The 20,504-nt window shown below is 45.7% G+C and overlaps 1 protein-coding gene across 5 annotated transcripts in view; it reads left to right on the top strand.

Annotated features, from left to right (window-relative positions):
* The window catches only part of Stx8 (syntaxin 8), a 230,823-nt gene that overhangs the window by 203,352 nt on the left and 6,967 nt on the right, over positions 1–20,504 (top strand). Inside the window, exon 8 of one of the 5 annotated variants that reach the window (XM_040748914.1) lies at positions 17,224–17,285. The exons of the other annotated variants lie outside the window; for them this stretch is intronic. Coding sequence (XP_040604848.1) covers positions 17,224–17,270 — 47 coding nt within the window. The 3' untranslated portion in view covers positions 17,271–17,285. Of the gene's footprint in view, positions 1–17,223; positions 17,286–20,504 lie in introns of those variants that run through there. 5 annotated transcript variants of the gene reach the window in all.

The raw sequence follows: 20,504 nt of genomic DNA on the forward strand, positions 1-20,504 counted from the left end.
CCAAGGAGCAGCAAAATGCAGCCTAGTCAAATGGACTGGAGAGATGGCTCAGAGGTTAAGAGCACTTACTGTTCTTCCAGAGGTCCTGAGTTCAATTCCCAGAAACCACATGGTGGCTCACAACCATCTGTAATGAGATCTGGTGCCCTCTTCTGGCATGCAGACATACATGGATGCAGGATGTTGTATTCATAATAAATAAATAAATCTTTTTTAAAAAAAAAGAAAGCTCTTGATTTGTTAGTACTGTTTGCTTTGCTGGTCCCAGTTTCCCAGGTTTGTTGAGGTTTTCATGGGTGAGCATTGTAGTGATCTAAGTAAGAAATGTCTGCCACAGGCTCAGACATTTGCACTTGGTCTTCAGTGGGTGGTGCTGTTTGGGGAGGTTTAGGAGGTGAAGCCCTGATGGAGGAAGGCAACCTCTGAGTGTTTACAGCCTTGCCCACTTCCTGCTCCTGCAGCCATGCCCGCTGCTTGCTGCCATGTCTCCCTGCCATGATGCCCCTCTGGAACCTAAGCCGAGATAGACTCCTCCTCCTACAAGTTACCTTTGGTCATGATGGTTCATCACAGCAACAGAAAAGTGACCAAGACAGAAACATCAGATGTTTAGGAGAGAACTAAATTGTTTGCTCATAATGTGATTCAAGAGTATGTCCACTAACCAGAAATGTGTGGAACAGAGCCATGTTGAACTGGAGTAAATTGGTCTAAACCAGACAAACAATGTGTTTGGCCCTTAAAGGGGCCATAACATACAGCCAACTCATGATAACCTGTCTTGATAAGCAAGCTTGACATGGATGTGCTTTTGTAACTAAGCAACTGAATTTACCCAATCCCAGGAATCCCAGGAGCTGAGCCCAGGCTGAAGGCTCTCAAATTATGCCCAAATAAGGCAAAAGCCCAGCCACACCAATCCAGTAATCTTTGTATATGTTTGTATGTCATTTCCTGTCTTTCTAGTTATAAAACATTGGCGGGGAGGGAGCATGCAGGACCATCTTTAGTCTAGAGTACTATCCAGTTCTAGAACCTATTTCTTGTGCAAGTTAACTTTATTGAGTTAGTCTCAAACTTTTTCTTAGCAGACTTGCTACTTTTCTTTCTATACATAGTAACAATTTGTAATTTGAGATTTCCCCCCTTTTAGATAAGAACGTCAGTTTGGTTGCCCTGGGAAAGTTGTAGTATGATAAAGTTATTGTTAAGTTATTGAGGATTTGTTGTTGTTATTGTTGTTGTTGTTCTGTTTGGGGGTTTATTTGGGGGATAGTGGTGGGTGTATGTGTATCATGCACACATGTGAAAATCAGAGTACATGTGGAAGCTGGTTCTCTAAGCTGTATTCTTTAACCTAACCTTCAGTTTTTAACCCAACCATCCTTCTATCCCTGAGCCTTTCCAGGGAACTAGTGCACCAGTCACTTCTTGGTTTGGATTCCAAACCTTACCCTCAATCATTTATTCAGGTCTCATTGTCTCCCAAGAGTCACTGCATAACCATCTACCTCTTATTTTCCTATAGTTCATTGCCATATCTGGTTAGTTATACCTTTCACTCTGTTTTGGTTCTTAGATTTATGGTTTTAGGGAGGGGACAGAGATAACTGTAGGTATTCTGTCTGCCATGTTTAGGAACATCATCACACGACATACAACCCCCTCCTCCATTACAACTCACTGGGTAGATAGTGTTGTATTTCCCTGTCACAGATAAAGATGACTCAGGGGTGAAGAACCTGTGCCCACATCACATGGCCGAGGAGTGGAAGAGCAGCCGTTTGAGCCCCAGCCTCCTTTCAAGTCAGGTTCTCCAGAATGGCTCAGGGATTCCTTCTTGCCATGCCAGACAATAGTGATCAGGAATACGTAAATACCACACACCATCCCATGGGGCCACATAGTTCAGCTAACAGGGCTTTTTATGCTTGCCTTTGTTCCCTGAAGCAATTACTTCTTTATTTCATTTAAAGACGTGCCCTTTGCAGCTGCTGTGGGCAGCTTAGTGTTGTCTGAAGTTAGAAGATGAGAATAGAAGCCATGAGCTTACAAGTTATCAAATGTGAAAGATGTGTTGGGGTGAAATATCCAGCCTCCATCCCCCTAAATCTTTTGAGAGCACTTTTTCTTTCCAAAATGAGAAGGAATTGCTTGTACTGCGCATGTCTGAAACTAATGGCTCTGGTGAGTTAAAGATGGTGTTTTTGTCTAACTGTGCACCCCACCAGAGCAGACAGTATAGGCTTCCAAAGCCAAAATAGCTGTGTGTTGTGCAGTGGTGTTTAGAAGTAGGGAGTTGTGGGGGAAGGGAGCAAAGTGTGTGCCTTCTTTTTTGGAGAAGACGCCTGTGCTAAGAGTTTAAACAGCTTTGTTTTCATACGGAATATGTAAGTTGCAAATTTGAGCCACATGAGCAGGGGTTCCAGATCAAGTCAGCCAAGGGCCCAGGTGCTTTGAGAGTTCATCCATTTGGGTGAAGCCTACACTGACATCGTGGGGAAGGATCCAAGTGTAGGTTTTCACCCTATTTATGACCTTGCCATACACACACACACACACACACACACACACACACACACACCTTCAGCAGTCTGGTTATTTCCTTGGCTTTTCCAAAAAGGTCCACATAGTCCTTGGCAAATGTGAAGTGCTTAATATGGAGGCTCCAGAAGTCTATGAGAGCTTTTCAGAAGTATTTAAATTCGTCACTTTGGAAAGGAAAAAGCAAGGTATTGTTTGTCTTTACAGTATTTGTTTGCCTAAGCACAAGTACCTTAGCAACTGTATGTGAAGACAGGTTTATTTCAGCAGAATTTGTAATAAACAGTGTGTTCGCTCAAGACCAGCGGACGCTGCATGTAATGGCATCAGATGCAGTTTTCAGGCATTATATCCAGACTGTAACTATTCCAGCAGACGTTTTGCCACTTGGTATTTGCTCAACTAAGGTGACCCCTGTCTTGAACTACAACAATCACAGCTATAGCCACTCCAAGTCTTCCCTATGCTTGTGAGTGGGTGTCTTGTTCCTAGCTATGCACTGGGTTGACCATAACCCTGGAGGCCCCAGAGAAATGGTCACTTTACCTCAGGTCAGAACCTACTGTATCAAAGACAATGAGTTATCCGGGGGTGTGGAACCTATTGAATTGCCTTAGTTATGTCTACCTTTTTAAAATCAGGACTTCAGACTTCTCTGTTGCTTTCCTTGTATTCTCTGCAGATTATATCCAATACATGCAAAATGGAGTTTAGTGGTTTGTCAGCACCAAACAGTGTTGTTGTTTTTTTCCTGCAAACCATATACTGCTGAGATCTTTATTTAAAATTCAGGTTCCTAGGTGAGCAGTGAATGTGCACACCTTTAATCCCAGCACTCAGGAGGTAGAGGCAGGCAGATTTCTGTGAGTTCAAGGGCAGCCTGATCTACAGAGCAAGTTCCAGGATAGGTTCCAAGGCTACAGAGAAACCCTGTCTTGAAAAAAAAAATTCAGAGTCCTGAGTGTCCTATGCCTGATTCTCCAGGCTGTGGAGCCTGGAGATATGCTTTCCCATTTGTCTCCAAGCTCCACCCTAACTTGTGTATGTCATATATCCAAGTTAGGGTGTCTGTTGTTGTGATGAGACACCGTAACTAAAAGCAAGTTGAGGAGGAAAGAGTTTATTTGGCTTACTCTTCCACGAAGGAAGTCAGGACAGGAACTCACACAGGGCAGGAACCTGGAGGCAGGAGCTGATGCAGAGGCCATGGAGGAATGCTGCTTATTGCTTTCCTCACATGGCTTGCTCAGCCTGCTTTCTTCTGAATACAGGACCACTAGCCCAGGAATGGCCCCACCCACAATGGACTGGACCCTCCCCCATCAATCACTAATTAAGAAAATGCCTTATGTAGCCAGGTCTTATGGAGGCATTTTCTCAGTAAGAGGTTCAGTCAAGTTAACATAAAACTAGCCACTACATCATATTATCCAGGGCCTTGTTCTCAAACTTTCCTTGATGATAAAGCACATGGTGTTCCTGCTAAAATTCCAATTCCTGGGACCCATTCTGAACCAATGAAGAAGAGTCTCTAGGGCTGGAGTTCCAGGGAGCTGGAGAATAAGACCCAAAACCCTCAGAATTTTAAGGCCGAACTTCCTGTTTGAAACTGAGTCTCACCCATAACTAAAACATAGGGAGAAGACTGCGAAGGACTCCAGGATCTTTGGGTCCTAATAAGTCAAATGAGAAATTGTTTGATGTTCATTTTGCCTGTTTACCTGTTACCTAAGCACAGATGTGGGGTCAGTCATTATTCTTTTGATGAAAAGATCTAGAGCAAAGTCTATGTTTATTTTCTTCTCATCAATTATTGCAGAAAGTATGTTTTAGCCGATATTGTTGGCACATGCCATGTCATTACTCGGGGAAGAAGGTAGTAGACCAGGCTTGTGAGTTTGAGACTATCTTGGTGAGTTCCAGACCAGTCAGAGATACATAGTGAGACCATATCTGAAAAAAAAAAAACCCACAACAAAGTACTTTTCAGAGGCTGCGGATAAAAAACATTATGCTTCAGCCTAACGCGTGCCAGATCTTGGGTTTCGTGCCTAGTCCTGTTTTTTAAACATGTATTTTTCATGTGTCTGGACTGTTCAAAAGCAAGAATAGTTTTATATGATTTTTAAAGAAAAAATTCTTTAAACAACTGTCATTTCTAATATCTTCTGGTGTTTCCTACATCATCTATATGTAAACTACAAGCTTTTGAGGTCCAAAAGTATGTGTTGTTTATCTCCGTTTCCCCAGGGTGCCTGGCCTGTTAAACTGATGTTGCTTCATGTATTGGGAGGGAAATATTTTATTTTGCCTCTGAATCTATTTTCTTTAGCTAATGTTATCAGAGTTGAACTTAACCTTTTTGTTTGTTTGTTTGCATTGGTGAGCCTTTCACTGCATGGTTGAATGTTGGTTTATTAATTAAGATTTATGAGAGGCAAAACGCTGGTTAAAAAATAAGCATAAACCCAAGAGACAACCCATGTGGTTGTGACCCCCAAAAAGAGCTGTCCAAGTTCCCTCACCCTGCTGAGGATATATCACTACACAAATAGGCCGCTGTTAGTTGATGGAAAAATTACATTAACTGGAATCCCCGGTTCCCCGATCATGCCAGTTAACTGAGGTATTAGTGTCCTGTTTAAACTCTCAGGGCTATTAAATTAAATGGTCATGACACGAAACCCCAGAAAAGTCTTATTGTTGTCTCCAAAGATTGTGTACAGGTGTTGCTCGTCTGTGTTAGAATAAAGAAGGCTTCAGTATTCTCAAAAATCATTTCCTCTCCCGAGAAAATGCACCACAGTAAAATCACCTTCCCTGGTGCTATAACTGCCTGCTCTCAGCTTCAGAAGAAAACCCTCAAGTACTATCTGGCTTATAGTTTCCACCAGACTTCTCTGAAGGGATTGTAATAAATTGGTGTTTGATTAACAAAATAATTCTTACAAAATGAAGCACTGTGCCCCATAGACACCCGAGGCATCAGAAACAACTGCTTTTAAACTCACTTTTATCCTGAGCCTATGTATGAATAAAATGTTTGCATCCACTGTGGAGCTACACAGTCCAGGTTGTCACAGGAAACATTTTTCCTGAGTTTCTGTTTTAATCTAGTGTCATGAAAACTCTGAAAAGTCAACTTTAAATATAGAAGATGGTAGATTATTTATAGAAAGAAAAGACTCAGTTGAGAAAAGAAATTTCTTTCTGTATGTCAGAGGGAGAGAATGCTGGGACGGAAACCAGGGCCTGGTGCATTCCAGATGTGCGAGCTCCATCCCCTGCCCAAGAAAAGCAGTTTCTAAGTGTCTCACAACACGTGATCCTCCTGGATCAGGGTTCCTACGTCCTGTGAACAGTGCCGTGAGCTTCTGTGTGGTGGAATGTCTTAGAGTCTAGTAAGCTGGGATCACCTCCATCAAGGGTCCATAAGCTGTGAATGATCCATTTTTCCTCTTGTGGATACCTGTTGGGTTTCCTGAACTCTCTCTGCCCTCAGTCCCCTGTCTAGGTTCTGCCACAACTGCATACCTCCCTTTATCTTAAGACCCTGCATTCAGCCTGTGCTGGTGGAGGACGGATATATGCAGTTCTCCAGTTGGATAACAAAAGAGAGAAAGCATGATGTATCTCCATAATTCTCTCATTTCTTGCCCAAATGTCTCTTCTCAGGATTTGTAAGTTGTTTATGCTGTCACCAGGCAGTGTATGTTGGCCAGGGACACGTCTAATCAAGGGGCAGCTGACTTCCCCTTGGTCAGCACTGTGCTAAGTATTTAAGCGGAAGTCACAAGGTGATGTGACAGTTACAAGAGAGGACACAACAGAAACAGCAGCCATGTTAGCTCTCTACATCTGACAAAAGTCTCAGGAAGAATTTACTGTGGCTTCTGCTTCCAGGGGTTTCAGTCTGTCACTTGTTGGCCCTTTATGTGGGGGCTTGCGGTAAGACAGAAGATTCTCATGGGGAGCCTATGGTAGGTCAAAGCTGCTTATCTCAAGACAAACAAGAAGCAGAGAGGAGAAGGAGCCAGGGTCCTGGTGTCCTCTTTAAGGGTACATCCTCGTGACCTATCATTCCACCAGGACCCACTTCCTGAAGGTTTCTGCACCTTCCAGCAGAGGGGGGAGGAGTGGGGGGCATCTAAGACCCAAGTGAAAAGGATGGCTTCTAGTTGCACTTTTCTTTTGAAAACATTCTTGCCACACTTTGAAACCCTGTGTTTGAAAGAATAGATAGTGAAGGAATGCATCCCAAGATGTCAAAGAAAGAGGAATTACAGTAAGAAACCATCAGTAGACCAACAAAAAAATATTAGCTGTATCCCAGGGTAGAAAGAAGAAAACAAGAGTAGCATCTGTCTCAGCCACTGACTAAAGAGTGGGAGGTCCCAAGAGGGCATTTCTAGGGGTCTTGTGCCAGCTGTCATTGCTAGACCTGTACCTGAGCCCTTTCAACACCCTTGATGACTCAAGACCGAATAGAGTTCACATTAGATGCTCACAGTAGATGTAGGTCTACACATGACCCCCCACCAAAACATGAACACTACCCCCAGTTACTCACTGCCCCAAACCATATTGTCTATAATCCTGGTGGGAGAAAAACAAGCATTGTGCTTTCAAAACCTGCTTGTAATAATCCCAAGAAGACAGAACTGGGCTCCTGTCATCTCCAGCCCTGCTTCTCTTTTTCTCATTTCCCATGCCGATGAGCTGGACCACCAACCACTCAGTCTCAAGCCAAATCCCCGACGCCATTCTTGATCCTGCTTGGCCCCACATCCTATCTGCTGCAAGTATTGCTGATTCCTCATCATTAGTGCCTGTGGAGTCCATAGGCTGCCTTCCCCTCTCCTCAGCCTTCGCCCACCCTCACTTTCCACTGACTGCTGCTGTCATGTTCTAACTTGTCTCCTGACTCCACTTGGCTCCTTCCCATCTCTTCTTGCACCAAAACTCAGGGCAGAGGTCTTTGCTTCTGTCCACGCTTCACCTCCACCATCTCTCGTTAAAACCTTTCAGAGGCTCCATTGCCCACACTCTGCTTGACAACACTCAGGCCCTATGTGTAGACACATACCTCTAAGTCTCTCATCCATGTCACTGTTGCTATAGTGTACCTTACTCTACCCTAGGCTAATCTGTGAAATGGGGAAATCTCTACTTGGCTTCACAAAAGTTCCTGAGAGACCCTGTTTGGGTTTTATTATAATTATTTTTTTTCTGTCTTCAGTTATGTCAGGGTTATCACTTTCTTCTGTGTAGCCTTTTTTTTCCTGGCTTAGGAAGAACTTTTTCCTGTCAGGAGGGACTCAGGTAAGAGTTCTGTGAATATGTGACATGTTAGATATCTAGAGTTCTGTGAATATGTGACATGTTAGATATCTAAAAGATGTCATTTGAGGAGGGTGTGGGGCAGGAAACAATGTATTTTTTTAATGACCCTTCAGTTCACAGTTTTCTGTTAACTTCATTTTCTTATTTCAAGGTTAGACATTCTTATTTTCTACAAACAGTAATTTTTCTTTCCTATTGACTATATAAAGGGGAAACCAAAGAATAGATGTAACTAAGCTTTTGGATTCATGGTTAGGAAATTGTTTGACTTGGGCAAGAAAAAGATCTGTTGATGCCAGGGCTGTTCTGTGGTCAGGAAGATATTGAGAAGTCCAGAACTGGTGCAGAACTGGGCACCACAGCTTGGAAGTTGTGCTATTTTCTGTTGCTGTAACTAAATGCCACAGTCTGAGTAGTTTGTGAAGAATAAAGGTTTATGCAGTCAATCCGTCTAGAGGCTGAAAGAGTCACAGCTAAGGAGCTACATATAGTGAGAGTTTTCTTGCTGGTAGGGACCCAGTGGATCCTGAGGCAGCATAGGGCATCACGTGACAACAGAAGCCAAACTGGCTTTTATGACAGATCCAATCTCCAGATAACATACTGACCCATTCTTAAAGGCAGAGCCCACGGGTCCTAATCCCCTCTTAAAGGTCCCACCTGGCCAAGGGGGGAAAAAGGTGTAAAGCCAGACGATGGTGGTAATCTCAGCACTCGGGAGGCAGAGGCAGGTGGATCTCTGTGAGTTTGAGGTCAGCCTGATCTACAAAGCTGTTACATAGAGAAACCTTGTCTTGAAAACACAAGGGGGGAAAAAAAGATCCCATAAGGCCCCGCCATAATCATCGTTTTTGTTCTTTTTCTAGAGTGTGAACGTTACTGTAAACTCTTTGTTCTTAATAAAACCTGGCTTCAAATCCCAGGCTCAACTCTAAAGAAAAAATAGTCTTGAGCTCCAGGTGGCATAGCAGTGACCATGGTGATGGTGCCATCATTGCCAGGCAGCAGTATACTAAAAGATGGGGCATAGAAGGTGAAGAGCGTAGTGCTTGGTGCTGCCATCACTGCCACCACACCCAGCAGGTGGACAAAGTTGTAGGCTTCTTTCGATCCCCTTTGCCAATCCTCGGCATCATGTCCCCCTCCCTTACCCACCTTACCCTTGGTTCCTCCTGCTGCTGCTCCTCTCCCACCCCACTGCCCTGTGCCTCCCCCTCTGTTTGGCCAGCTCTCTTGTGAGTTGCACAGGACTCCAGACCCGGCACAGGACCCCCTAGGACTACTAGGAAGTAGCATGACACTGACCCAGTTACTAAAATAGGGCTCACGTCTTCTTTCAGCCTGACCCCCTTTCTTTCCAAAAGGAAGCCATCTCTACTGCCACCGCTCCAGTGCCACACTTCAGCTTGCCTGGGTGCTGTGCTCAGACAGGTCCTACAGCCTGCATGAGTGGTTGCTCCTGGCCAGTCTCCAGACAGTGGCACAGAAACCCTGTAACATAAATGAGATCCTGCCATTCCTGCCTAACCCCAGTGACTTCCCTGTCACCATGGCCCCCAGGTAGTGCAGGATGAGTTGACTCCAGATTTGCCTTGATGGCTCTGTTTCTCACAACCATTCCAAGGCTCTCTGGATTCTGTGGATGCCTGGGTGCTTAGTGCTCAGGGCTCCCTCCTGCTGTGATGGCCTTTGTTCTGCCAGCTTCATCGTCTCATTTCCTCTCATAACGCCTTGCTTCCTGTTACCTCTTACCTAGGTGCTTCACTGTGGGATTATTTGAATGTCCGTCTCCCCAGCTGCCTTGCAGATTCCTTGGGGACAGGTACCTATCTTGAGCCTTGTTGGTTCTCATTATCTAGCCTGATGCCTGCCTGGAACAGAACAGATTAGTGGTGGGTAGAGGCTGATGGCCTTCCCTCTACTCTGCCTCGACTCCATCCACAGTCACGGGAGTCCTGTTGTCACCAACCCTTGCCAGCTTTCATTTCCAGGTCCTTCCACCCACAGTCTGTCTCCATGGAGCCTGAAGGGGACGTTCTGCAGCATCTCAGAGCCTCTAACAGGAAGAGAGTGTGCTGTGTTCTTGTCTGAAGCCATGAAGATGTTTGTCCTAACCTCCTCCTGCTTAGAACTGACCCGTGATGGGGATGGATGGTGAAAGGTGACCCTGACTACAAGTAATGTGATTGTGCTTGAGGAATTTCATCAGTGACCTAAACGTTCTCATTTCCGAGGAGCTGGGAAGGTCCCATCCCCTACTGATGGCCACAAATCTTGCCCCTAGAAATTTATTCTTAGTCAGAATTTGTGCTTTAAGATATGTGTGTCCATAATTAAGCATTTGCTATCTGATAATCTTTTCGTGGGGGAGCCCCCAGAGAATAACATTTATACAACACACACACACACACACACACACACACACACACACACACGTGTATCATAAGGGTCACATTCACTGTGAGGAGGCACATGGCTCAGCCAAGAAGACTCCTTATTCTGTATTTGAGTTATCCCTGCTCAGCCTCATGTGCTAGAGCGCCTGGCTTCACTTTGTATGCCCAAGTCACCATGGCTTGGTGTGTAAACCATGAGGCCTGTATCAACCACTGTGGCTTGCTTTTCTGCCAAAGTTATGATCAGAACAGATTCCATTTGAAGGGCTGTGGGTATGCCATGTCACATGAGTGACAAAGCCTTCACAGTGAGAAACCAGTTGTTTATTGAGGAGATTCTTAGTGATTGTATGTGTGTTGTATATACATACATATACACTGCTGTCCTGTTGTTTGGATAAGGTCAGGAGTTGAGCACAACAGTCCTCTTTAAAGTCCCAGCTTGATTGTTTTTACAATCTGAGCAGAGAGATGGCAGCATGTACATTGTAAGAGAGGGAAAAGTAGAATGCCATTGTCAGGGAGAGGACACTAAGGTGGGGGTCATAGGGCAGCGATGGTGTCCTTATAACAGCTGGACAAGTTCTCTGTGTAGAAGCGATGTGGAAGGGAGAGCAGAAGAGCACCACAGCTGAGAGAAAGGTGTTCTCAGAGATGGAGTGAGAATAGAGGAAGGGGATCCAAGAGGTCTGGGGAACGTGCTTAGCCCTGACAGGCTGCAGCCCAGAGGATGTGGTTTTATCAGAGCAAAAGAAATAGCAGATCGTCTATGCAGGCATTAACCTTAAGGGTTCAGTAATGAAGATGTGGGTGCATTCTGTGTCCTGATAGACACTGGGAAGGAGTTGCTAAGGTCTTGACAGCTTTGTTCAAACAGATGGGTGTATCACATTAGCAGCTTTGGATACTTATTGGTAGAAGTGATGAGCGCAAGTAAAGCAAGTATAAAATCCCTTCTAGAGGTTGCTTGATGCCAGCAGCAAGCAGGTGGAGGTTCATGACCAAGGATTGGTCACAGTCATTTTCCCCAAACCAGCATTAGACTCCATTTGTTAAATATGTGGGCTATTACTGGATGACTCTTATATTACATTCAGTACATCCACCAAAACGGAAGAGAAGCAGCAGCTAGTACCCCAGAAACTGACAAAGAGGACCATGGAGTGGTCCCAGAACACAGACTATACGCCCCTGCAGCTGCCAGGACAATCCATGTAAACACAGGCCGGCTCCATGAGGCTTGGATTTCCTGTGTCCAAGTCCCACCCCAGCAGGAGCAGAATCCTCGGCAGAAAGCCCTCTGGCTGTGTGTGGCCCGGCACAGCCCTCCCTGACAGTGGGAGAAGAGTCCCCTCTCTGGAGCCAGACCTGGGGACCAGGTTGTCCTAAACATGCTGCATGCCTCCTCACTACCCCGCTGAAAGCCGAGGGGACATTAATGAGCAGTGACAGAAGCTCCAGAAGGGGAGGAGGTCTCTGGTCCCCCTCTGTTTGGAGAAGATGACCTCTGGGACTCATCAAGGAGAGCTGGGCTCACTTGCTTGTCTTTGAGCAGCTCAGAGTGCTTCCCACGTATCTCATTTACCATCACGACACCCCCGAGAGGTGAGCCTGTTTGAGGTTTATACAGTTATGATTGTGCCTATGGATTCCAGTTCCTGACTTCATGTCATCCTAAACCCCAGGCTCATCCCCATCTCGCTTTTCTGAATGTAAAGAAACCCTTTGGGTAATGAAGCATCTCAGGCTCAACCTCGCCAAGGGTCCCCGCCCTTTCCTTTTTGTTGTTGTTGTTGTGTTTGATTTATTGCTTAGTGTTCTAGCCAGACTCACTGGATGTTCAGAATATTATAAATAATGTGGATTGGAAGATTGTGCTGAAATGTCTATTACATTGCTAGAGAGAGAACGAGGAATGGCTCTCAGAGTGTGGCAATGGGAAAGAGGGCCGCACAGGGAAGAATGGCGAAGCTCCTAGAATGTCTCAGTGTACCCATAAAAAGCATCCAGGGGGATAAAGCTCACATTGAAGTCCCGCTATCAAGAATGCAGACGTGTTCTGGGGGGTGCAGGCGATACGTGTGAAGGATGTGGGGACCATGAGGAACTAACCATTGGACACTCCCTCTCCCATTTCCTCATCCACACTGCTCAAGAAGGCCTCATCTCATAGAGATACTGCCTGCGCCTTCCGACTGGCTCTCATGGGAGCCTAGCTGTGGGTGTCCTGTGGATAGCAGGCAACGGTGGCTAGCCCCACCAGAGAGAGAAGGGTCCTTCTCCTCTGACTAGTGTACAGTTAGAATCTTCAATGTGTCCTTTCAGGGCTTGAAAATACAAGTGTTGCCGGGCGTTGGTGGCGCACGCCTTTAATCCCAGCACTTGGGAGGCAGAGGCAGGCGAATCTCTGTGAGTTCGAGGCCAGCCTGGTCTACAAGAGCTAGTTCCAGGACAGCCTCCAAAGCCACAGAGAAACCCTGTCTCGAAAAACAAAAAACAAAAAACAACAACAACAAAAAAGAAAATACAAGTGTCATCCAAAATGAGAGTCCGATATGAGAAATGACTGTCGCCTCAGCCCAGACATCATGTTAGGAACTGAAGCCAGCCTACCCTCTTCTGTCCAAGCCTCCTCTCTGACTTCTTCTTTTAGGCCCTACCTCCTGCTCTGTGAGGAAGAGTGGAGACTCTGGACAGTTCAAGACGTAGCTCCCTGGAGCTAGATGGAAAGTCTGGACGTGTCTCTTGGAATCTCTTTGTTGTGAACAGGAACAGTCCTTTGGCCCCGCCAGCTGCTGCTCTGGGTCCTGCAGACCTCTTCAGGAGGAAATGAAGCTAAAGGAATGTTGTGGGGGTTGGCTTGTGACAATTTTGTGTGTCAGATGCATTTTTTTTTTGTGTGTGTGTCAAATGCATATCCCATTTCTCATGAGGCTTTTTCATGAGCCGTTGGAGACTGGGTACCCGCCTCCCAGGCACAGGGACCTCCCTACTATCTAGGGCCCCTAGTTACCATGTAGTGCCCAAAGAATATAGCCCTTCCTTTCATACTAGTGGGTATTTTTGTTGTCAACTTTTGATCCTAATCTCTGGACCAGTGGTTCTCAGACCTCAGCACCAGGAGAAATCTTGCAAACAGCCTCCTGGGTGTGACTGGAGGTAGCATTTCTGAAAGATTTTAGTTGAGCCCCTGGACCTGGCCCCCATTACATTGAGTATAGTTACCTTCAGCATAAACTCTTCCATTACAGGCAATTTTCAGTAACTTTTTTTCTCTCAAGAATGTCTTCAAAGAAAGGACAATAAAAAGGTTCAGAGAGCAGATAGATTATCTATGAAGTGGGACTGTCCAGTTCAATTCAGAAAAGGGTGTGAGTGGCTAGAAACCCAAGTTTACATCATCTCAGTAGGAAACAACCCATGAGCAGCTGGTGTAGCCTTCCATTTCACTGAAAGTTAGACCCAGGCATCAACTGAGCCAGCCTACATTTTTACACTTAAGTCGCTAGCTGCAAACATGGAACATGTTTTGGATTTGAAAATTATTTTAGCCCCTTTGTAGTTCTTCTGAACCAGAACTTCTTAAATACCTTAGTGATGTCTCTGTCCATAATTCAGTTGCTCATTCATTCATTTATTCAACACATGTTTATGAGCAGTTATTCTGTTCCAGGTACTGTTTGGTAACTGCCACTGAGTCAAAAAGTAATATGAAAGCTATTCTGCTGCCTTCTAATATTCCAGAGAGTGAATCTAAGTTATGAACTTCTGCCCATTCAACCAAAGCAGAAATAAATGTTGAATTTATGTAGTCATGCACTGTAAAATGACATTTTAGTCAATGGTAAACCAAATGTATGACCTATTCCCCAAAGATTTTGTCGTGTAGTGACATAGCCATGTTTAGTCTGTGCAAATGCACTATGTAATATTCACCTAGTGACCTAGTGATGGAGTCATAGAATGATGAAACTCTCATTAAGGGTTACAGGATGAGATTGTAGGACCTCTGTGCATACGTGGTAACAGGCAAGACACAGTCACAGAAAAGCATGGCCTGCTGTCTGAAAGGATTCACAAACTATGGGAAGTAGTAATTCACTGGCCTAATTGTTAATTTTATGAAGTTAATTTTTTTGCAATGAATATGATCTGTGCACAAAAGCATAGGAAAGGTAGGCCTAAGATGCTGTGAGCTTGGGGAGAGGGATCTGTAGGGAGAGTGTTCTTGAGCTGAGGCTGTGCCATTGTTGGGCATATGGAAGCTGGCAGAGGCTCTGAGCAGTGTGAACTGTGAAGATCCATGCCAGGCCTAGAGGGGCAAGCAGGCATGACATATTGAGAGTGGGAGGCCAAGGTAGGAAACCTGATCATTTTGGGGATGTGTCACAACTCACCTTAGTGTTCTAGGACCAACATCTGACATAACTGACAGATCATGTTTACATAAGCCAGCAAATATTTCAGACCCAGATATCACGTTCTGGATCATCTACTTCTCTTTCCAGAAGAACAGATAAGCAAGGGTTGATGACACCACCTTCATATTATTCTCAAATGACTTTTATTATTGGCACCGACAACTTGCCCTCGGAAAGTAGATATTTGTATTTTTTCCACGTCACATGACACATCTGCGGTATTGGCATGACAGTCATGTGTCCTTTATCAATGTGACTTTTGCTGTAACAATGCATTTCTGACCTATTTCATCCTTTACACATCAAATGTCTACATTTATTAATTTGTTTAACCAGTGTTGGGGACCAAACCCAGGGCCTCACACATGCTAAGCATATGTGCCACCAGGATCTGCAGCCCCCTCCCCCCCCAAACATCTTAAGTAAAGAGGAAAAGACTCCCAGTGCTTGTCAGGTCATCTGAAGTCCCAAGCCCTACCCCTTGCTGTTCCCCCAGATATAGCTGTTCCCAGCCTTCCAGCTCTGATCCCCTTCCACCTTAAATCCTCTTTGCTGGCAGAATCTCTGCTCAAGTGTTTAATCATATTCTAGCACTTAGGACCTGGTATCTTCTCTGTGTTTCCAGAAGGTTCAATAGTAACACTGTCCAGTCTGCTCAGGATGCTTACCTGAGGTATGTTTCTCAGGCCACAAAGGTGATTGGAGGTCCCCAGTTCTAGCTCTGAGGTTTCACTTTGCATTTGATGCTACAACATCTATTAAAAGCTTCCCTGTATGAAGGGAAAGTTTTAGGGATCCCAGATGGCATGTTGTTGGGGTAGTGAAGAGTGTTTGGGGGTAGTAGTGAATGGAGGTGACATCATTGCTAGTTCTCCATGATGAACGGGACAGGTTCCTTCACTCTGTAGTGTGAGAGGTCTGTATTCATGCCACATGCTCACGGGAGAGCCCTGCAGGCGGCTGTCCTATTGCTCCTGTGATTTCCTAGCCTGGCCTGTAAGCTCTGACACTGCTCTGAGTAAAGGATGGGTTTTCCCAGGAGCCGATGCAGAACTCAGTTGGAATGTCTGTTCTTGTCCTCACTGTACCAATCGTGCTAGGTCCCACAGAGCTCATGAAGCACATAGCTTTCATCCTGCTGATGAAAAGTTAGCCAGAAGTAGTTTTCACTGCATTCGTGCTATCAAGCTGCTCACTGTAGCTTTAGCATTAAAGTTGGGTCCAAATCTTAGAGAGAAGAGCACTTGGGGCACTGTGCAGATACGTGTCCTTTTTATTAGTTATTTTTCCTGTTGCCAGGATGAGATGCCTACCAGGAAGCAGCCTAAGGAAGAAGAGTTTATTGTGGCTCATAGTTGAGAGGCTGTAGTTCACATTGGCTAGTCCACATCTGGACAGATCAGGAAGCATTTGAGAGGCTGCCGTTCCTCCTGGCAGGGGAGGCTTGATGGCAGAAGACTGTTTTGCCCACATCTGGACAGATCAGGAAGCACAGAAAATGGAGTGCCCATGCTTACCCAGCTTCTTCCTCTTTCCCCTTTCTGCCTGATGCCACCACCCACTTCTGGGTGGGTCTTCCCCTGTTAACCAACCCCCATCCTCCCTGGCCCCCCAGTAATCATCCTGGACATGCTCAGAGAGATGTGTTTCCTAAGTGATTCTTAATCCAGTCATGAAGATGAAGATTAAGCCATCATACTTCCCATAGACCAAATATGAACTCCACTGTATCTACAGGCCTGTTATTTAATTATTTTTATATACATGCAGAGTGTTGGGGGATCTTGTGAACATACGTTTTAGAGTCTGTTTTCATGGTAGAGCCGAAGAAGAGCAAGAGAGAAAAAGTTTTCGAGAATAGCCTGACAGCCAGCTCTGGTTTTGCTGAGAGTGGTCAGGCCCACGAACAGTAGTCTGGCTGACTAGTACTCGAAGGGACTCACCCTTCTGCCTTGGTGAAGAGAGGGAGACCTGGCATTTAAGCATATGTGTATCTGTCATGGGCCTCTCGTTTAGCTATACACGTGGAAAGTGTACCATGCATGAAGATAATGGGTGAGAGAACTCAGATTGCCTCATGATGACTTGTTAAAAGCTATGGTGACCTTTTGAATTTTTCTCCTTCCATGATGGGAACAAGTCACAGCCACAACAAATAGTTACGACTTACATTCTAGTTACTTGAGAGAAAGACTTGGCTTTTAATGCGAAAGATGTCTGGCTGTTCTATTGCCAGCCTTTTCTTTTCTCCATACCCCTTAACAGTTGTCTTTCTTATATTCTTGCCACTGTGACCCGTGGTTCCCTATGTAATGCATGTCACCTTGAAGGCCTCAGGAACACTGAGACTAGGTGGGGCAGATGTGGCCTGCAGGATGACAGAGTGTCTTTCACCCTAGGCTCTGGAAGTGGTGCTAGCCTCCCAACATTCCTGGAAGTGCATTTACATAAGGTGACATCTTGCATCTATTACTTCATCTTACTTCTACAACCTCAACCTGGCTTCCTCTCAATTTCAGAGACCAGCTGGTGGCCAGCACTCTGCAGCTCTCTGCCAGTGCCGTGATGAAGTGAAACGGCCCCTAATAAAAGCAGCCATCAACTGAAGAAGTATAGCTTTCATTTAGGCATAGAACAGTCGGAGTGGGTCACTTGATGAATAGCAGCTACACAAGGAACAGCACACTACTTCCCAGTTCATATGAGATCCCATGTCCCCCACAGACCATGTGGGAACCAGCACCCCTCCTGACTCCTCCCATCCTGGAAAGTGCTGGGACCCATTGACGAGGCCTTCCTCTCCAACTCGCCCTTTGCCGCATTCTATAATAAGTTCCCTGTCTGCTTCCAGTTGTCATTACATCACCCTTCATACCAAGAAACTCTCGTAATGTGTTCTTTCTCAGCTTCCATGCTGTTAACATTTAAGGTTGGAAATTTCCTGATGCCACGTGGAAGGGCACCCTGGGCTACCTTAGGAGTGCTCCCACACCTCATGGTTGGATGGTTAATTTCTAAAAAGTTGAGTATATCAGCATGTCCTCCTTGTGTGCCTCTCAGACCCGAAGAAAGGGCACACGGCTCTGAGCGACCACCTACATACCCACCAGGAAGAAAGAAGCTGTGTTTCTTCCTGGCTCTCTTTCTCAGCAGCTTCTCGGACATCAAGTTATCTGCTTGTCTTTGTCTCTTCACGTCCCCTACCGCCCCCACCCACCATTAAGTCATGGGGCAGCAGTTTGCTGGTCTCCGTTATTCATTGCTATTGGTGCAAGGTGCAGACTTCCAGTGTAGTTCTCGCCTACCTAGCCATGTCAAGAGTCAGGACCCTTATCATTTCATTGTTTAAATGTTTATTGAGCAGCTAGTTTATAGTATATATAGCGTATACAAGGTGCATACCCAGCTCCCAGCACTAACGAAGTTAATGGATATGACCTTTGCTAAAAGCGCAGTAATGGCAGGGACCTCGCACAGTTGCTTGGGATCTACCTGAACTAGACACTCAGGTCACTGTAAGTGGATTCCCTGGAGCAGGAGGGATGTAAGCAATTAATCTGGTCATCCAGCATTTTCTTGTTGGCCTCATTTACAGAAGCTGAGCTATAATGCCCTGATACTTACTCCAAGTACCTGTTGCTTCCAAACTGGAGTCTATCTTTTTTTATATCTTGATTTTTCCAAACAGGCATCTATGGCATCGATTAGAGAACACTTATAGGATGTGTTGACTGGAAGAAAAGGACTTGTTGGTGGGGAAGGTGTCACTGTACCTGTGGTTTCTATTTGGAATCAGACTCTTTCACAGTCAGGATGCAGCCACATGCTCCAAGGAGCAGCACTTCCCAGCTGTCCTTTTGAGACTAAACTGGTAACAAGAAACCACTCACATGCTGCGCTTAAATATTTCTTTCAAAGAATTATTCCTGTTGTTGATCCGTCTGATGAAGGAGCTTGGTTGCAAACAGGAAGAAATGGCTTTTATTCCTTTAGGTTCAAAACAAAGCAATAAAAAACATGAAATTAATTTGAGTGATTAGGGTTACTTGCAGAAGGGATGGCTTGGCCAACCGGGTTTAAGGGAAGATCATAACCAAGGCAGGTATTGGGACCTTCCGAGCTAAGTCTGTGTCCATTGTTGCTTGACTGTCACCAGGACTGACCCTTATCCATGCTTCATTCAGAGTACAGAATTCCTGGCAAAAGGCACCTGATGACCTTTTAGGGACACCATCGTGTCAGAGGCAGGGTCAGGGTGAAGAGCCAAGGCCCTAGGCCACTCTCACATGTCACCCTGGGGCCCAGAACTCCGGGCTCTCCTTGGATCTCACACCCTTTGGCCCCTTGTCGAGGGGCTTTGCTTTTCACCACTGATGGGTGACAAATGCTGCGCTTCTGCCCTGAGTTAGGACGGCAGCATCAGAGCTCTTGGGTCACCTTGCCAGGTGTCCCTAATTAATGCCAGGTGACCCAGCTTCATCTAAGCAGGACAAATGAAGGAGTTTGTTATAGTGAATCCATAGCCCGGCTAGAACCATCCAGAAATCTTTTGACACACAGTCCGGAGGGAATTGTCAAAACAAGATATCTGTAACAGTGTTCCTGCCTGGCTTTTCTGAGACAGCTGAACCCCTGCCAGACAGATTTGCATTCCCCGGGGGTAACACTCAGCATGGCCAGGGGATGTTTCTTAGCGAGTATTGATGCACCAGAGAACTGACTCTAAATTATTGCTCTGACAACTCATAATGTGCTGCTTTTGATTGCCGATACAAAGGATTATCTATTTGCAATTGGGTTCTGCTGTTGAACTGTGGTGAGTGCTGAGCCCAGCTTCTTTCAGAGGCAGGAAGTGAACAAGGCTTTAAGAACAGATAGGGCCTAGATGTCTCAGAACTTTCTAATGGCCAAGTTTTTTGCTTACTCCCGCTAGGGAACACTGTCTTTGTAAGGTTTGCTTTCTTTTGGGAGGTAAGATTGGGGTTGGTCTCCTCAGGGATAAGTTTCCTGTTTCCCTCGTGAGACTGGCAGACCCATAAAGAGCCGACTGTGCATCTTGGCACGTAGTAGGCACTCAGTGACTTTTGTCAGGTTCTGATATGGATGCATGTAACTCTCTTGGGTAAATCCTTTCTAGGTAATCTTTTAGAATCCATAATGAAGTCTCTTGTGTAACCCAAGATAACCTCTAATTCATGATCATCCTGCCTCAGCCTCCCTAGTGCAGTGCTAGCACTCCGAGCATGTGCCATCACATCTGGCCTCTGGCAGTACTCTTGTTCCACCCTGGAACCACTTGACCACGCCTCACCTCTTGTGACCTAATTTGTTTTGGCCAGTGGGGCGAGTTTTCACACAGGGCCTCTGTTGACCAACTGCTGACCAGTCCATGTCCTGGGGCCTAAGACTGCTGCTCCACAGCTCCTCGGTGCTGGGCCTCATGTGGGGCCCTGGATCCAGAGAGCCTGCCTTACGTTATAAGGCTGCCCTCCAGCTTCTCCAGCTCCACCGCCTTCACTGTCTTAATTCCTTTTAATTTCCTGTTCCTAGGCCAGTTCTCCTCCCCCTCCCCCACTTCAGGTGGCCTCCTTGCTTCCCACTTCCTGCTGAGAATGCTTGCTCCTTCTGGCCCCCAGATGTGTCTTGGTAGCTGCTATCACCTCCTCTTCTGCCTCCCTTTCCATGTTGCCAGGGCTTTCTGTAATGTTGTCAGCATGGCTGCTGGGCTACTGTGGTGCCGGCCCTCGGGGCTTCTCTTCAGGTGGGGCTGGACCTTCACAAGAGAGCACAAGGTGTCTCT

This window comes from Mesocricetus auratus, unplaced genomic scaffold (assembly GCF_017639785.1).
Source record: "Mesocricetus auratus isolate SY011 unplaced genomic scaffold, BCM_Maur_2.0 Super-Scaffold_100007, whole genome shotgun sequence".
In the NCBI taxonomy this organism is placed as follows: domain Eukaryota; kingdom Metazoa; phylum Chordata; class Mammalia; order Rodentia; family Cricetidae; genus Mesocricetus; species Mesocricetus auratus.